At 33.6% G+C, this 16,034-nt stretch overlaps 1 protein-coding gene across 1 annotated transcript in view; it reads left to right on the top strand.

Moving 5' to 3' along the window:
• Window positions 1-14,456, top strand: part of CCDC122 (coiled-coil domain containing 122) — a 32,876-nt gene extending 18,420 nt beyond the window's left edge. The window contains exon 5 of the mRNA XM_057308466.1: window positions 14,091-14,456. Within this exon, the coding sequence (XP_057164449.1) occupies window positions 14,091-14,240 (150 nt within the window). The 3' untranslated portion in view covers window positions 14,241-14,456. The remainder of the gene's footprint in view (window positions 1-14,090) is intronic.
• The last annotated feature ends 1,578 nt before the right edge of the window (window positions 14,457-16,034 follow it).

Here is a 16,034-nt window from a genome sequence, read left to right as displayed (position 1 = left end):
AATAATGGAATCCAGAGTTTATAATATATGTACAACATTCAGTTAATAATGGAACATTTCCAGACATGTGAGTAAATAGAAAAGTATTACCCATAACTAGGAGAATAATCAATAAAAACAGAATCACAGTTGACTCAGAAGTTGTTAGAAAAGGACTGAAAATTATGATACATACATTAAATATTCTACAGAAAAAAAGGTGGATAAATGAGTAGAGAGAATTTTAATCATTTAAAAGAACCAAATGGAAATCTTCGAACTGAAAAAAAAGTTGAAAAAAATTTATTGGGTGATTAACAGCAGTTCAGACACAACAGAAGGTATGATCTTTCTTGAACTTGAAGACGGATCAGTAGAAATCATCAAAGCAAACATATAGAGAAAGATAAAAAAAAATTTGAAGAAATGCATAGAGCCTAAATAACCTGTGGAACCAGATTAAGCAATGTGACATATTGGTAATTAGAGTTCCAAAAGGAGATAAGAAAGAAAAGGGAACAGAAAAATATTTGAAGAAATATTGGCCATAAATTTTACAAACTTGACTTAAAAAAATAACACATAGATTCAAGAAACTTAGAAAACCCTGAGTAGAAAAGGAAATTATAGTCAAGCTACTGAAAACCAAATATAAAGAAAAAAAACCCTTAGAAGCAGCCAGGAAAAAAAAAAAAGTCACACTAAATACATAAGAACAATGATGAGAGTGATAATTGATTTTTTTAAATAGACTTTATTTTTTGGAGCAGTTTTGGGTTCACAGCAAAATTGAGCAGAAAGTATAGACAGTTCCCTTACCTCTTGTTCCTGCCCATAGCCTCTAACATTATCAATATTCCCAACTAGAATGATATATTTATTATAACTGTGGACCTACATTGAAGCATCCTTATCACCTAGAGTCCATAGTTTACATTAGGATTCACCCTTTTTCTACTTTGTATGGGTTTTGACAAATGTAATGACATGTACCCATAATATAGTATCATACAGAAGAGTTTCACTGCCCTAAAAACCCTTAGCGCTCTGCTTTCCATCCCTCCCTCCCTACCAACCCCTGTCAACCACTGAGCTTTTTATTGTCGCCATAATTTTGCTTTTTACAAAATGTCATATAGTTGTAATCATATACTTTGTACTTTTTAGATTGGCTTTTACAATTAAGGTTTCTCCATGTCTTTTCATGCCTTGATAGATGGTGTGTGTGTGCATGTGTGTGTGTGTGCGCACCAAATAATATTCCATTGTCTGGAAATACCACAGTTTATTTATCCATTCACTACTAAAGGATATCTTGGTTGCTTCCAAGTTTTTGACAATTATGGATAAAGCTCCTGTAAACATCTATGTGCAGGTTTTTATATGGAAATAAGTTTTCAACTCCTTTGGCTAAATACCAAAGAGTGAAATTCTTGGGTTGTATGATAAGGGTGTGTTTAGTTTTCTTAGAAACCACCAAACTGTCTTCCAAAGTGGTTGTACCATTTTGCATTTTCACCAGCAATGAATGAAAGCTCCTGTTACTCCATATCCTTACCAGTATTTTGTGCTGTAGGGTTTCAGATTTGGGCCATTCTAATAGGTATGCAGTGGTATCTTATTAGTTTGATTTTTTTTTAAATTTTCATTTCCCTGATGACATATGTGGTACATCTTTTCATATACTATTTGCCATCTGTATATCATCTTTTTAAAAAATATTTTTATTTATTTTAGAGAGAGACAGAGCACAAAGTGGGGGGAGGGGCAGAGGAAGAGGGGCAAGCAGACTTCCCACTGAGCAGGGAGCACAATGCAGGACTCCATTCCAGGACCCCAAGATCATGACCTGAGCTGAAGGCTGATGCTGAACTGACTGAGCCACCCAGGCACCCCCGTCTATCATCTTTAGTGAGGTGTCCATTAAGGTCTTTGGCCCATTTTTAAATTTGATTTTTGTTATCGTTGTTGAGTTTTAAGAGTTCTTTGTATATTTGAATAAAGTCATTCATCAAATGTGTATTTTTAAAACCTTTTCTCCCAGTCTGTGATTTCTCATATCATTCTCTTGTGAAAGTGCCTTTTACAGAGCAAGGTTTTTAATTTTAATGAAGTCCAGCTTATCAATTACTTTTTTCATTGATTGTGCCTTTGGTGTTGTATCTAAAAGTCATCACTCATACCCAAGATCATCTGAGTTTTCTCCTAAATTATCTTTTAAGAGTTTTTGCATTTTACGTTTAGGTCTTTGCATGTGGATGTCCAGTTGTTTCAGTGCTATTAAAGGAACTGTTGTTGCTTCATTGTATTACCTTTGCTAAGATCTGTTGACTATTTTATGTGGGTCTATTTCTGGGCTCTCTATTCTGTTACATTGATATATCTGTCTATTCTTTTGCCAGTACCACACTATCTTTATTACCACAACTTAACAATAAGGTTTGAAGTTGGATAGTATCAATTTTCCAACTTTGTTCTTCTTTAATATTCTGTTGGATATTCTGGGTCTTTTGCCTTGCCATGTAAACACTACAATCAGTTTATTGATATACATAAAATAACTTTCTGAGATTTTGATTGGGTTTACATTGAATCTGTAGATCAAGCTGGAAAGAACTGACATGTTGGTTATATTGACTCTTCCTATCCATGACCATGGAATATCTCTTCATTTGTTTATTCTTTCATGTCTTTCATCAGAGTCTTATAGTTTAATTTATATAAATTGTATACATATTTTGTTAGATTTATACCTAAGTTTTCATTTAGGATGCTAATGTAAATGGTATTGTGTTTTTCATTTCAAATTCTACTTGTTCATCACTGGCATATAGGAAAATCATTGGCTTTTGTAATACTTTATATTTTGCAACCTTGCTATAATTGATTAATAAGTTTGTAAATAATTTGAAACAATAGAAGCCAACACAAATGGAAGGCATCATTAAATTGCTGACAGAAGAAAAAATGTCAAGCAAGAATTCCATATGAGTTCTACTATCTAATGAAAATATTTTTTAAAAAATGAGGGTGAAACAATGAATTTTCAGTTAAACCAAAGCTGATGAGCATTGCTTCCAGTAGACTTGTACTACAAGAAAAACTGAAGAAAGTTCTTAAAGCTGAAAGAAAATGTGAACAAACTGATTACCAGCAATGAAATTAAATCAGTGATCAAAAAACTCCCAACAAACAGAAGTCCAGGACCAGATAGCTTCACAGGTAAATTCTACCAAACATTTAAAGAAAAGTTAATATATGTTCATCTCAAACTTTCCCAAAAAATAGAAGAGGAAGGGAAACTTCCAAATCCATTCTATGAGGCCAGAATTACCCTGATGCCAAAACCAGATAAAAACACAGGGAAAAAAAAAAAAAAACAACAACTACATGGTAATATCTCTGATGAGCATAGATGTAAAAATCCTCAGCAAAAATTAGCAAACTGAATCCAACAATACATTAAAATATCTTCACCACAGTCAAGTGGGATTTATTTCCCAGATACGAGGGTGGTTAAATATTTGAAAATCAATCAACATGATACATCACATCAATAAAAGAAAGGATAAAAACCATATGATCACTTCAGTAGATGCAGAAAAAGTATTCAACCAAGTACAACATCCATTCATGATAAAAACCCTCAACAAAGTAGTTTTAGAGGGAACATACCTCAACATAATAAAGGCCATATATGAAAAACCCACAGTTAACACCATCCTCAATGGTGAAAAACTGAGAGCTTTTCCCCTAAGGTCAAGAACAAGAGAAGGTTGTCTACTCTCACCACTTTCATTCAACATGTACTAGAACTCCTAGCCACAGCAATCAGACAAGAGAGGAATAAAAGGCATCCAAATTGGTAAGAAAGAAGTAAACCTTTCACTGTTTGCAGATGACATGACACTATATACACTATATATAGAAAACCCTAAAGACTCCATGAAAAAACTGCTAGAACTGATAAATGAATTCAGTAAAATCACAGGATAAAAAAAAATCAATATACAGAAATCTGTTGCATTTCTATACACTAATAATGAAGCAGCAGAAAGAGAAATTAAGAAAATAATCCCATTTATAATTGCACCAAAAATAATAAAATACCTAGGAATAAAATTAACCAAAGAGGTGAAACACCTGTACTCCAAAAACTACAAAACACTGATGAATGAAAGTGAAGATGACACAAAGAAATGGAAAGACATCCCATGCTCATTGATTGGAAGAACAAATGTTGTTACAATGTCTATACTACCCAAAGCAATCTACAGATTTAATGCAATCTCTATCAAAATACCAACAGCAGTTTTCACAGAACTAGAACAAACAATCCTAAAATTTCTGTGGGACCACAAAAGACCTTGAATAGCCAAAGCAATCTTGAAAGCAAAAAACAAAAGTGGAGGTATCACAAGCCAACTTCAAATTATATTACAAAGCTGTAATAATCAAAACAGTATGGTACTGGCACAAAAATAGACACATAAATCAATAGAACAGAATAGAAAGCCCAGAAATAAAACCAAAATTATAAGGTCAATTAATCTTCAACAAAGGAGGCAAGATTATGCAATCAACAAAATGATGCTGGGAAAACTGGACAGCTACATGCAAAAAAATGAAACTGGACCACTTTCTTACACCATACACAAAAACAAACTCAGAATGGGTTAAGGATTCCAATGTGAGACCTGAAACCATAAAAATATTAGAAGAGAACACAGGCAGTAATTTCTTTGACATTGGCCATAGCAACATTTTTCTAGATAAGTCTCCTGAGGCAAGGGACACAAGAGTAAAAATAAACTATTGGAACTATATCAAAATAAAAAGCTTCTGCACAGTGAAGGAAACAATCAACAAAACTAAAAGGCAACCTACAGAATGGGAGAAGATATTTGCAAATGACATATCCGATAAAGGTTTAGTACCCAAATATATAAAGAAATTACAAAACTCAACACCCCCAAACCAAATAATCCAATTAAAAATGGGCAGAAGATGTGAACAGACATTTCTCCAAAGAAGACATACAGACACGTGAAAAGATGCTTATCATCACTTATCATCAGAGAAATGCAAATCAAAACTATGATCAGATATCACCTCACACCTGTCAGAATGGCTAAAATCAACAACACAAGAAACAACAGGTGTTGACAAGGATGTGGAGAAAAAGGAACCCTTGTGCATTGTTGCTGGGAATGCAAACTGATGCAACCTCAGTGGAGAACAGAATGGAGGTTCCTCAAAAGATTAAAAATAGAGCTACCCTATGATCCAGATATCGCACTACTGGGTGTTTACCCAAAGAATACAAGAACACTAATTCAAAGGGATACATGTACCCCTATGTTTATAGCAACATTATTTACAATAGCCATATGGAAGCAGCCCAAGTGCCCATCAATTGATGAATAAAGAAGTGATATATATATATATATTGGAATATTATTCAGCTATAAAAGAAAGAATGGAATCTTGCTATTTGCAATGACATGGATGGAGCTAGAGAGTATTATGCTAAGCAAAATAAGTCAGTCAGAGAAAGACAAATACCGTATGATTTAACTCATATGTGGAATTTAAGAAACAAAACAAGCAAAGGGAAAGAAATAAGAGAGAGAGGAAAGCGAAATCAAGAAACAGACTCTTGGGGCACCTGGGTAGCGCAGTCCTTAAGCGTCTGCCTTCGGCTCAGGGCGTAATCCCAGCGTTATGGGATCGAGCCCCACATCAGGCTCCTCCGCTGGAAGCCTGCTTCTTCCTCTCCCACTCCCCCTGCTTGTGTTCCCTCTCTCGCTGGCTGTCTCTATCTCTGTCAAATAAATAAAATCTTAAAAAAAAAAAAAAAAAGAAACAGACTCTTAATTACAGAGAACAAACTGATGACTATTAGAGGGGAGGTGGGTGGGAGGAGGAGTGAAATAAGTGATGGCATTTAAGGAGTGCATTTGTCGTGATGAGCACAGGATGATATATGGAAGTGTTGAATCACTATATTGTACACCTGAAACTAATATAACACTATGTTAACTAACGAATTAAAATAAAAACTTAAAATTAAAAAAAAGCTGGTTGTGGCTATATTAATATCAAGGAGATTTCGGGGTACAGACTACTAAGTAAAGAGGATCAGTCAATTAATGAAAAAGGAATAATAATATTAAATGTGAATTCATCTAATCAGAGTTTCAAAATACATAAGTAAAAATCGACAGAATTAAAAAGAAAAAGAGACAAATCTACAATCATGTTGGAGATTTTAACAACTTTTTTCTATTATTGCTAGAACAATAGAAAAAATCAGTAAGTATATAGAAAATTTGAACAACTTACCTACTAACTTAACCTAACTGACATTTATAAAATACTCCAACTGACAAGTATTGATTGTACGTTATTTTCAAGTGCCAGTGGAACATTCGTCAAGATAAACAATATACTAGATGATAAATTTCAAAGAATTTGATACTCTTGGTCAGAGTAGAATTCAATTAGAAATCAGTAACCATAAGATAGCTACAAAATACATAAACATTTCAAAATTGGGCATTATAATTCCAAATAACCCATGAATCAAAATTTAAAAAAATCACAAGAATTGGAAAACATTTGAAATTAGGGGTGCCTGGGTGGCTCAGTTGGTTAAGCATCTGCCTTTGGCTCAGGTCATGACACTGGGGTCCTGGGATAGAGCTCTGCCTTAGGCTCCCTGCTCAGTGAGGAGTCTGCTTCTCCCTCTCCTTCTGCAACTCTCCCCCCCCCCCCAACGCCTGGCTCATGCTCTCTCTTTCCTAAATAAATAAATAAAATCTTTTTTCTTAAAAGGAAAATATTTTAAATTCAATGATAATGAAAACATATTTGAAAAATTGTGAGTTGTAGCTAAAGCAGTGTTTAGAGGAAATTTTATATATTTAAATGCCTATATTAGAAAAGGAGAAAGCTTTAAAAGTAATTATCTAAGCTTCTAGCATAAGAGACAAGAAAAATAAGAATAAATTCAGCCAAAATCAAATGGAAGAAATGAAATAATAAGTAGCAGAAATCATTAGAAAGCAGAAAAAAATGGGAGAGGAAATCAACAAAACCAAAAACTGAAAAGACTAATACACTTGATAAACCATAGCCATATGGATCAAGAAAAGAGAGAAAACAATGGGGACACTACTTTAGGTCCTATAGACTTATAACGGTGATAAAGGCCTATTATGAACAATTTTATGTCAATAAATTTGACAACTTAGATGAAATGCACAAATTTTTAGAAAAACACACATAACTAACACAAGAAGAAATTACTTATATGATTAGGCCTATGATCCATTTCAAGTTAAGCTTTATAAATGGTATGAAGTAGGAATCAATGAAATTGAATTTATCAGTAAAACCCTCCCCAAAAGAAAAACTTCAGACTGACATGTCATCACTGGTGAATTCTATCAAATATCTAAAGAAGAAATAACACCCAGCCTACACAAAACCTTTCAGAAATGTAGGAGGGAACTCTTTCCAACTCATTTGAGGAGGCCAGCATAACCCTGATATAAAAAAACAAACAAAAAACAGTGGCATTACCAGGAAAGAAATTGGAGACCAATGTTCCTTATGAGTATAGATGCGAAAATCCCTAATGAAATCTTTTCAAATTGAATTCAAATATATACATAGAGAAAGAGAAAGTTTTGATTTTCACCTTTCAAAAAGTAAACAATGTAATTCAGTACATTATCAAAATCGAAGGACTTAAAAAGAAATAATCAGTTGCAGAAACAGCATTAGACAAAATTCAACACCATTCATAATAACAACTTTCAGCAAATTAAGAATAGGAGGAAATTTTCTCAACCTAATTAAGGGCATCTATAAAACAACTTACAGCTAACAACACCATATTTACTATAAAATGTTGAATGATTTTCCCCCAAAGATTGGAAACAAAGCAAAAATGTATTATCCTACCTCCTCTTTGCAACATTATATTAGAGGTCCTAATCAGTGCTATAAGACAAGAGAAAGCCATAAATATTGTAAAGAAGTAAAATTATATTTACAGACAGCATGATTGCTTATGTAGAAAATCCTAAAGAATCTACAAAAAAACTAATAAACAAGTAAATTTAGTAAGGCTAAAAGGTTAAAACAAAAAATCAATTGTATTTCTATACAGATTCCATCAAGTTGCAACAAACAACTGAAAAGGGAAATGAATAAAACAAAACTCTTCATTGACACTAAAGAACATAAAATATTGGCTAAGAAATTTCATGAAAAAAAATCTATAAAACATCTACAATAAAAATACTAATGAGAAATTAAAGAACACTAAATAAATGTAATGATATACTATGTTCATGATCTGTAAAACTCAATATTTTAGTGTCAACTTTCCCAAAAAATGATCTATAGGTTCAACACCACTCCATAAAAAATCCCAGTAGATTTTTTTTTGTAGAAATTGACAAGCTGTTCTAAAATTTTATATGCAAATGCAAAGAATCTAGTTAGCCAAAACAAACCTGAAAAAGAAGAATAAAATTGTAATACTGCCCTGATATTAAGATTTATTAGGAAGCTACAATTATTAAGAAATTGTAGTATTGGGAAAAGAATAAATAAATGGACTGATGGAACAGACACAGCTCAAAAATCAATCACAATTTGTCAATTTGACAAAGATGTCAAGATAATTCCACAAAGAAAGGAAAGTCTTATAAATGGTGCTGGAACACCTGGATGTCTGTCTGTAAACAATGAACCCCTGTGCCTACTTCACAACATACATTAATACTGCATTTGAAATAGATCAGAGATCTAAATGTAAAAGCTAAAACTGTAAAGCTTCTTGAAGAAACCATAGGAGAATATCTTCATTAAGATTTGGGTTAAGCAAGGTTTTCTTAGAATACAAAATGCACTAACCATAATGGAAAAAATTGAAACATTGGACCTTAAACTTTGAAACCTCATTCTTCAAAAGACACTACCAAGAAAATGAAAAGACAGAGGTGCCTGGGTGGCTCAGTTGGTTAAGCATTCGACTCTTGATTTTGACTCAGGTCATGATCTCAGGGTTGTGAGATTGAGCCCTATGCCCAGTGGGGAGCCTGCTTAAGATTTTCTCTCTGCCCCTCCCCCTCCCCCCCCCCCCCCGCTTAAAAAAAAGGAATGAAAAGACAAAATCATAGGAGTAAAAATATTTGCAATACATATAGCTGAGAGAAGACTTATATTAATGGCCTATATATAAAGAACTCATAACAATCCATTTTAAAAATGGGTGAAAGATATAAACAAATTTCACAGAAGACATAGGATGGCCAGTAAGTACATGAAAAGATGCTCAGCATCTCTAACCACCAAGGAAACGAAAATTAAAAACACAATAGGATGTCATTTCAAACCCAATAGAAGGATTAAAATTACAATGAATGAAATACCAAATGTTGTCAAGGGTGTGGAGCAACTGGCAATCTCTTCCTTTTTTGGTGAGATTATAAAATGGTGCAACTGCTTTAGAAAATGGTTTGGCAGTTTATTAAAATGTTAGCACATACCGATTGTATGTCTCAGCAATTCCATCCCTAGACGTTTACTGAAGAAAAAAGAAAACATATGTCTTAAAATAAAACTTGCATATGAATGTTCATAGAAGCTTTATTGATAATAGCCCCCAAAGAGAAACACTACAAATGATCCTCAAAAACAGAATGGATAAACAAGTTGAGGAATATCCATACAATGGAATACTATTCAGTGATAAAAACAATGAAATACACACACAACATGGGTGTATACCTTTGTCAAAAGTAATTTAAACATAGCCTTAAAAATCTGTGTATTTATACTTCCATAAATATATTTAATGATACTTTTAGGTTAAACAACTAAAAGAGAAGTTATATGACATGTTCAAATGGCAACCAGTGAGCTCCAAGTCTTTTAAGTGCAGCATTTTCTCCATGGTAAAACAATGACATTTTATGAGTCTTTGTTACATTCTGAACAATACAGAATTGAGCAATATATTTTATATAACATTCTTCTCAAAGTAGGGTAGCAGTCATTTGATTTCCAAAAGCTGTCTCATTTTATTCATATATTTATTCAGTAATTTTTTTCACCATATTTATTGAGCTCATAGTATGCGCTAATTAATTACTCTTTTAGGCTCTGACAATGGAGTGATGAATAAAATAGCACATGATTCCTTCACTTTCCTATGTGTGTGCTACCTTCTTCACAAAACCCTTTCTAATATATGTCTTCGTGAACTTGCATTCTAGTTGGAGAGACAGACATAAACAAGATATGTAAGATATAAGACATACAGCATGTTAACTAAGGATAGGATTAAGGACAAAAAAGTAGAGCAGAGAAGGGAATATGTAATACATATATTGCTGGGAGAGAGAAGGTGAAATATTAGATCTTGCAGCCATCAAAAACTTTACTGAGAAGGTCTCTTTCAGCAAAATCCTAAAAGAAGTGAAGGAGCAATGCATGCAGACCCGAGGAAGAGCTTTCCAGGAAAAGGAAAAAGCAAATGTAAAGGTCTTAAGATGAGGACATACCTTGGCTCAGAGAATAGAAGAACAGTGTGGCTAGAGTGGAGGGAACAAAGAAACAAGTAGTGAATGAGGTCAGATTTAGCTTATACAGGGCCTTGCTTTCTTTTTGCCACTGTGTGTTGTGGGCACCACCCATTCTTCGCTAATGCTCTTACTTCTGCCTAGCCAGCAACAGTAACTAATGAGAGTAGTAGCCTATCCACTTCCTAGAGGCAAAAAGTTATGTTCTATACAGAACCATTTACATCCTTAGTGCCTACAGATATTCAAGTTTGAATATTAAGACACATATCAAAGTCTGAATGTTACCAGTAAAGGCTGATGTCTTTCAAGAAGGCTCACAATGCGACCTTCGCCTTTATAAAGTCACTTCTTGTCTCTCCCTCTTTCTTTTTTTTCCTTTGCTTATTTGTTCTTGGTGGTGGTGGTGGTGGTGGTGGTGGTGTGTGTGTGTGATGTTTTATTTGGTTGTTGTGTGTGTTTGGGGTTTTTTGTTTGTTTAGTTTCAAGTTTTTATTTAAATTCCAGTTAGTTACCAGAGGGGAGGTGGGTCAGGCGATGGGTGAGATAGGTGATGGGGATTAAGGATTGCGCCTGTGGTGGTAAGCACTGGGTGATGTATGGAATTGTTGAATCACTATATTATACACGTGAAACTAATATAACACTATATGTTAACTGGAATTAAAATAAGACAAATGAAATATTGGCATGTGAAAAAAAATTAAGTCACTTTTTGGTCAAAACTGCCTTTTAGCCTTGTGAACTTAGAAACTTAATTTTGTTAGTGTCCCAGAGTTCAGTAGACACGGAGAGATGCTGGTAAAGTTCAAGAGAAACTGATGTATAAAACTCAAATACCAGTTTATTAATTTACAATTATAAAACTCTTAAGGAAACCAGATAACTTATGTCAGTCATTAGTGCTGCTTCTTCCTGTAAGGAAACTACGTTGGAAGCCAAATTATCACAAGTTTAGTTAGTGAGCATGGATATCAAGTCAGTCGTCTGAGTTTGACTGTTCTTAGCCTCTGGCTCTGTGTGTTCAAGGAACCAATCTCCATAACAGAGTTACACTTGTCACATAAATAGTCCCTACCGTGCATGACTCCTTCACCTTCCTATGTATGTACTACATTCTTCACAAAACGTCTTCTAAAGATATATTTTTTCTTTAGATGTATTAATATCCTCTGTGACATCTAGCTATGACCGGTGATCTGGAGTTCCCCTAGGGGTCCTTTGCACATCTCTACTCTGATCCATTGTGTATTAGTTTCATAGCTTAACTATTGAAGAATAATTTTAGAAGCGTGTTACTATGCAACTGACCAAATTTACTGATTAACTAAAAATTTGTTTTAGTTATTTTATTTCTATGAATATATTCTTTTTTAAAAAAATATTTTATTTATTTGTCAGAGAAAGAGAGAGTACAAGCAGGGAGAGCAGAAGGCAGAGGGAGAAGCAGATTCCCTGCTGAGCAGGGAGCCTGATGTGGGACTCGATCCCAGGACCCTGGAATCATGACCTGAGTCAAAGGAAGGCACTTAACTGACTGAGCCACCCAGGCGTCACAATGAATATATTCTATGAACAGAAGTATGGGCATATTTAGTGACTATACTCTCCCTATGAATATATTATATTGGATATACCAATGAATATATATTATAAATATGTATAGTAGATATATATTTTTTTATATAGAAATATATTCAATGCTTAAAAAAATCTTCTTTTGAATGTCTTCATATCTAATATGATGTTTCAGTTTATACTAATTTATTTCTAATCTTTTTCAAGTCATCTTTTTATTTTGCCAACATATCAGCAGGCCTAGTTCACCAATTTCAATGAATTATCTGAATTTACAGAATTAACAAAAACTGGAGACTTAAAAAGACATAAAGTTCATAGGAATTTATGTGAATTTTTAGTTGACAAGTTTTCCCTTCGTTTTTATAGCAGTACGTTGGAATACTTAGAGTGTCTTCGTCTCCGTTCCCCTGCTACTGCTGCAGAATTATGTTTCAATATAATTGATTTCCTTTGTAATCATGCATGTTTTATTTTATACATTAAAAACATTATTCTAAGGAGTCCACAGTTTTCACCATACTGTCAAAAGAACCCATGGCCTAATAAAGGTAAAGAAGCCATGCTGAGGGAGGAGCTTGGAAACAGAGAGGGAGTAACCTTCGCTGGGGGAAAAGCAGAGAGGAGATTCAAGATGTGGAGAAATTTGAACCCTCACACAGGAATCGTGGAAATGTAAAAATTGTGCAGTCACTATGGAAAACAGTCTGGCAATTCCTGAAGTTGTCGAACATAGAATTACCATATGATCCCTCAGTTCTACTCCTCAGTATAGACTATAGAGAAGTGAAAACATAAATCCACACAAAAACTTGCACATGAATGTTCATAAGAGCATTATTCATAATAGCCAAAAAGTGGAAACAAATGTCCATCAACTGAAGAATTGGATAAATAAAATTTGGTATTATTCTCCAATGGAATATTATTTGGCAATAAAAAGGAATGAAGTACTGATACATGCCACAACATAGAAGACCCTTAAACAGATTATGCTAAGAGACCATGTACTGTGCGATTCCATTTATAAGAAATATCCAGAATAGGCAAATCTATATAAAGAGAAAGATTAGTAATTATCTAGTGCTAAGAGTGGGAGTATGGGAATGGGAAGTCACTGCTGATGGGTACTACCTTTCTGTTTGAGGTAATGAAAATGTTCTAAAAATTGATTGTGGTAACAGTTGCACAACTCTGTGAATGTCCTAAAACCCATTGAATTGTCCACTTTAAAGGATGGATTGTATAGCATGTGAATTAAATCTCAGTAAAGCTGTTTAAAAAAATATATTGGGTATTTTTTGTATAGCTAACACTAATATCAGGAATTTTTTGCTTTCTACTTGCTTGTGGCCTGACACCAAAAACCTTGCACTTCCAACTGTGCTTCATTGCCTTCCAGTGTAGCAATGTCTGGCTCAGCATAAATATACTGCTCTACTGATTGTTATGACTGTATCATCTTTTGGATCTTTGAGATGGATGGGTCTAGGTTTCATTGAACCACTGGATATAGGGAATGAAACCATTTCTCTTAACTGTAACCGTTCTGATAACTCAAAGGCACTCCATCACAGATGCTTTGCTTCAATTCAGATCTCAAACATCATCACTTGCTAGCTATGAAACCTTGGTTGAATTTCTCAAACTCTTTGATCTTCAGTGTCTTTGTATAAAAATGGATATAATAATATCCATCCACATATATGGTGTTATGAGAATTTAATTATATCCAAAAAGTTCTTAGTATAGTATCTAACATGTAGTAAGTGTTGAATCGTTATTATTACTGTTTATTTTTATTACCATTATTATTTACAATGAGTAATTTCTAATCAAGTGTTTTCTTCTTTAGAGTAGTCAAAATATCCTTAATGGCTATTTACTACTATCCTTCTCAAGCCCTGTTGATGTGTACTCTTCTTTCAATAGGTGCAACATAAGCGATATGGTGCAATTCTTAAGCGTTTGCATTGTCAGGTGAACAAGCTTCAGTCAAATAAAAGACAATGGCAATGGAACATTCACCAACTGGAAAAAACTGCAGCTGAACTAAGAAAACGCATTGGAATGAAAGATTAACATGGCCAAAGGGCAATGTAGAACACAGACTATGCCAATAAAAATGACAGGACAGGGGCGCCTGGGTGGCACAGCGGTTAAGCATCTGCCTTCGGCTCAGGGCGTGTTCCGGCGTTCTGGGATCAAGCCCCACATCAGGCTCCTCCGCTATGAGCCTGCTTCTTCCTCTCCCACTTCCCCTGCTTGTGTTCCCTCTCTCGCTGGCTGTCTCTCTCTCTGTCGAATAAATAAATAAAATCTTTAAAAAAAAAAAAAAAATGACAGGACAAAAAGTTAAGAAAATTCTTTGGATTCTTAACCAGCATCCACTAACAGAGGTCTGTCTTATTAACAGATATACTTTCTCTCTTTTTTTTTTTTGAATCAGTTAATCTGTTTGCTAAAGTGCCTTCCAAGCCTGCAATTGATAGCAGTAGATAGACAATAGGAATGCTTACAGAAGAATAGTGGAAGACTCCGTATAAATATTTTGAGTATGTAAGATATAACTATACTCATGAATGTCTGTTTATAAACATGTTGCCTTCACTATCATATGAAGTAAAAATGTAGAAGAAAAGAAACACATATATAATGATTTGAATTGTTAAGATATTTTAAATTATTCTGTTTCAGACTTTTTATTAAAACTTGCCTTTTTACCACTGTCTTCACAGTAGTCCCTAAATATTGACATTTACAATAATGTTGTTGTATGTTCAATGTTTCAGGTATTTTATTTTTTTCCTCTTATTCAGAAGGTAGCAATCATTTTTTCTTTGTTATTAGAGAACACAATTTTAGAGTGTTGCAAAGCATAAAATTTTTTGTTTACTTTTCTGTCTTTAAATTCTTTAGCACTATTCTGTGCTAAGAATAAGTTCAATATAAAATTGAACTTATAACATCATGTGAGGTAAATACCAGCTCTTAAAAAAAAAAGAATGTTAACGAGTATAGACTACCGTGTATTCTTTTCTCACTGGAAGTCATATACTATGTCCATGGCAACATTTCAAAATTTAACTTGTCCATATTAAGATAAAAGTGCTCCTTCTTGTGGCACCACTGAATCAAACTTTTAGGAACATAAAATATATTATTGAAGATAGTGGTTTTTAAATGTTTACTTTTAGGATTTAATGCTTTCAAAGCAACAACATCAAAAGGTATCTCAAGTTCTTTTTCTCCTCACCTTTCTTCATGCCTAAGAGTAAGAGGATAGCTGATATAAAACCTGATATTAATAATCTTGTATGTCTAACATTAATAATCCTATTATGAATTAACGTGGCATATTATAGCTAACACTTCAAATGGCTTTGCTATAACACAATCAACTTTGGCACATGACTCAGAAATGCAGTTACAAATAAAAATGGTTAAACCTGCAGATTGTAGAGAGTACCCACTACGCTTAGCTGAAGACAAGGCTAAAACCTTTTAAAGCTGATTGTATAAAAGTATTTCAATTTAATTTGCATATTTAAAAGGCTATTCTTATAACTATACTTCATAATTTTATTTACAGTTTATAAAAGAAAAATTCTAGTTTTCTAAACTCTCTTTAAGTTTATAATAGGTTTCAAAATATTTGTACCTGATAGCTAACACCTTGAGTCATATTTGTGAAAGGTATTTTTCAATTAAGATATAACAAAAATAGGTTTAATCTGTTTAAGATAATGTGCCTATTTAAGAAAGTAATTTTCAGTGTAGTGGTCTGAAATACCCGTGATAATAATACACGTACCTATTTAAAATTTTGTGACGGATGAAAGAATGATTTAAACAAGAACATTTTTCCTTTCCTTG

This window comes from Ursus arctos, unplaced genomic scaffold (genome assembly GCF_023065955.2).
Source record: "Ursus arctos isolate Adak ecotype North America unplaced genomic scaffold, UrsArc2.0 scaffold_10, whole genome shotgun sequence".
Taxonomy (NCBI): Eukaryota; Metazoa; Chordata; class Mammalia; order Carnivora; family Ursidae; genus Ursus; species Ursus arctos.
This window is presented reverse-complemented; position numbering and strand designations above follow the sequence as displayed.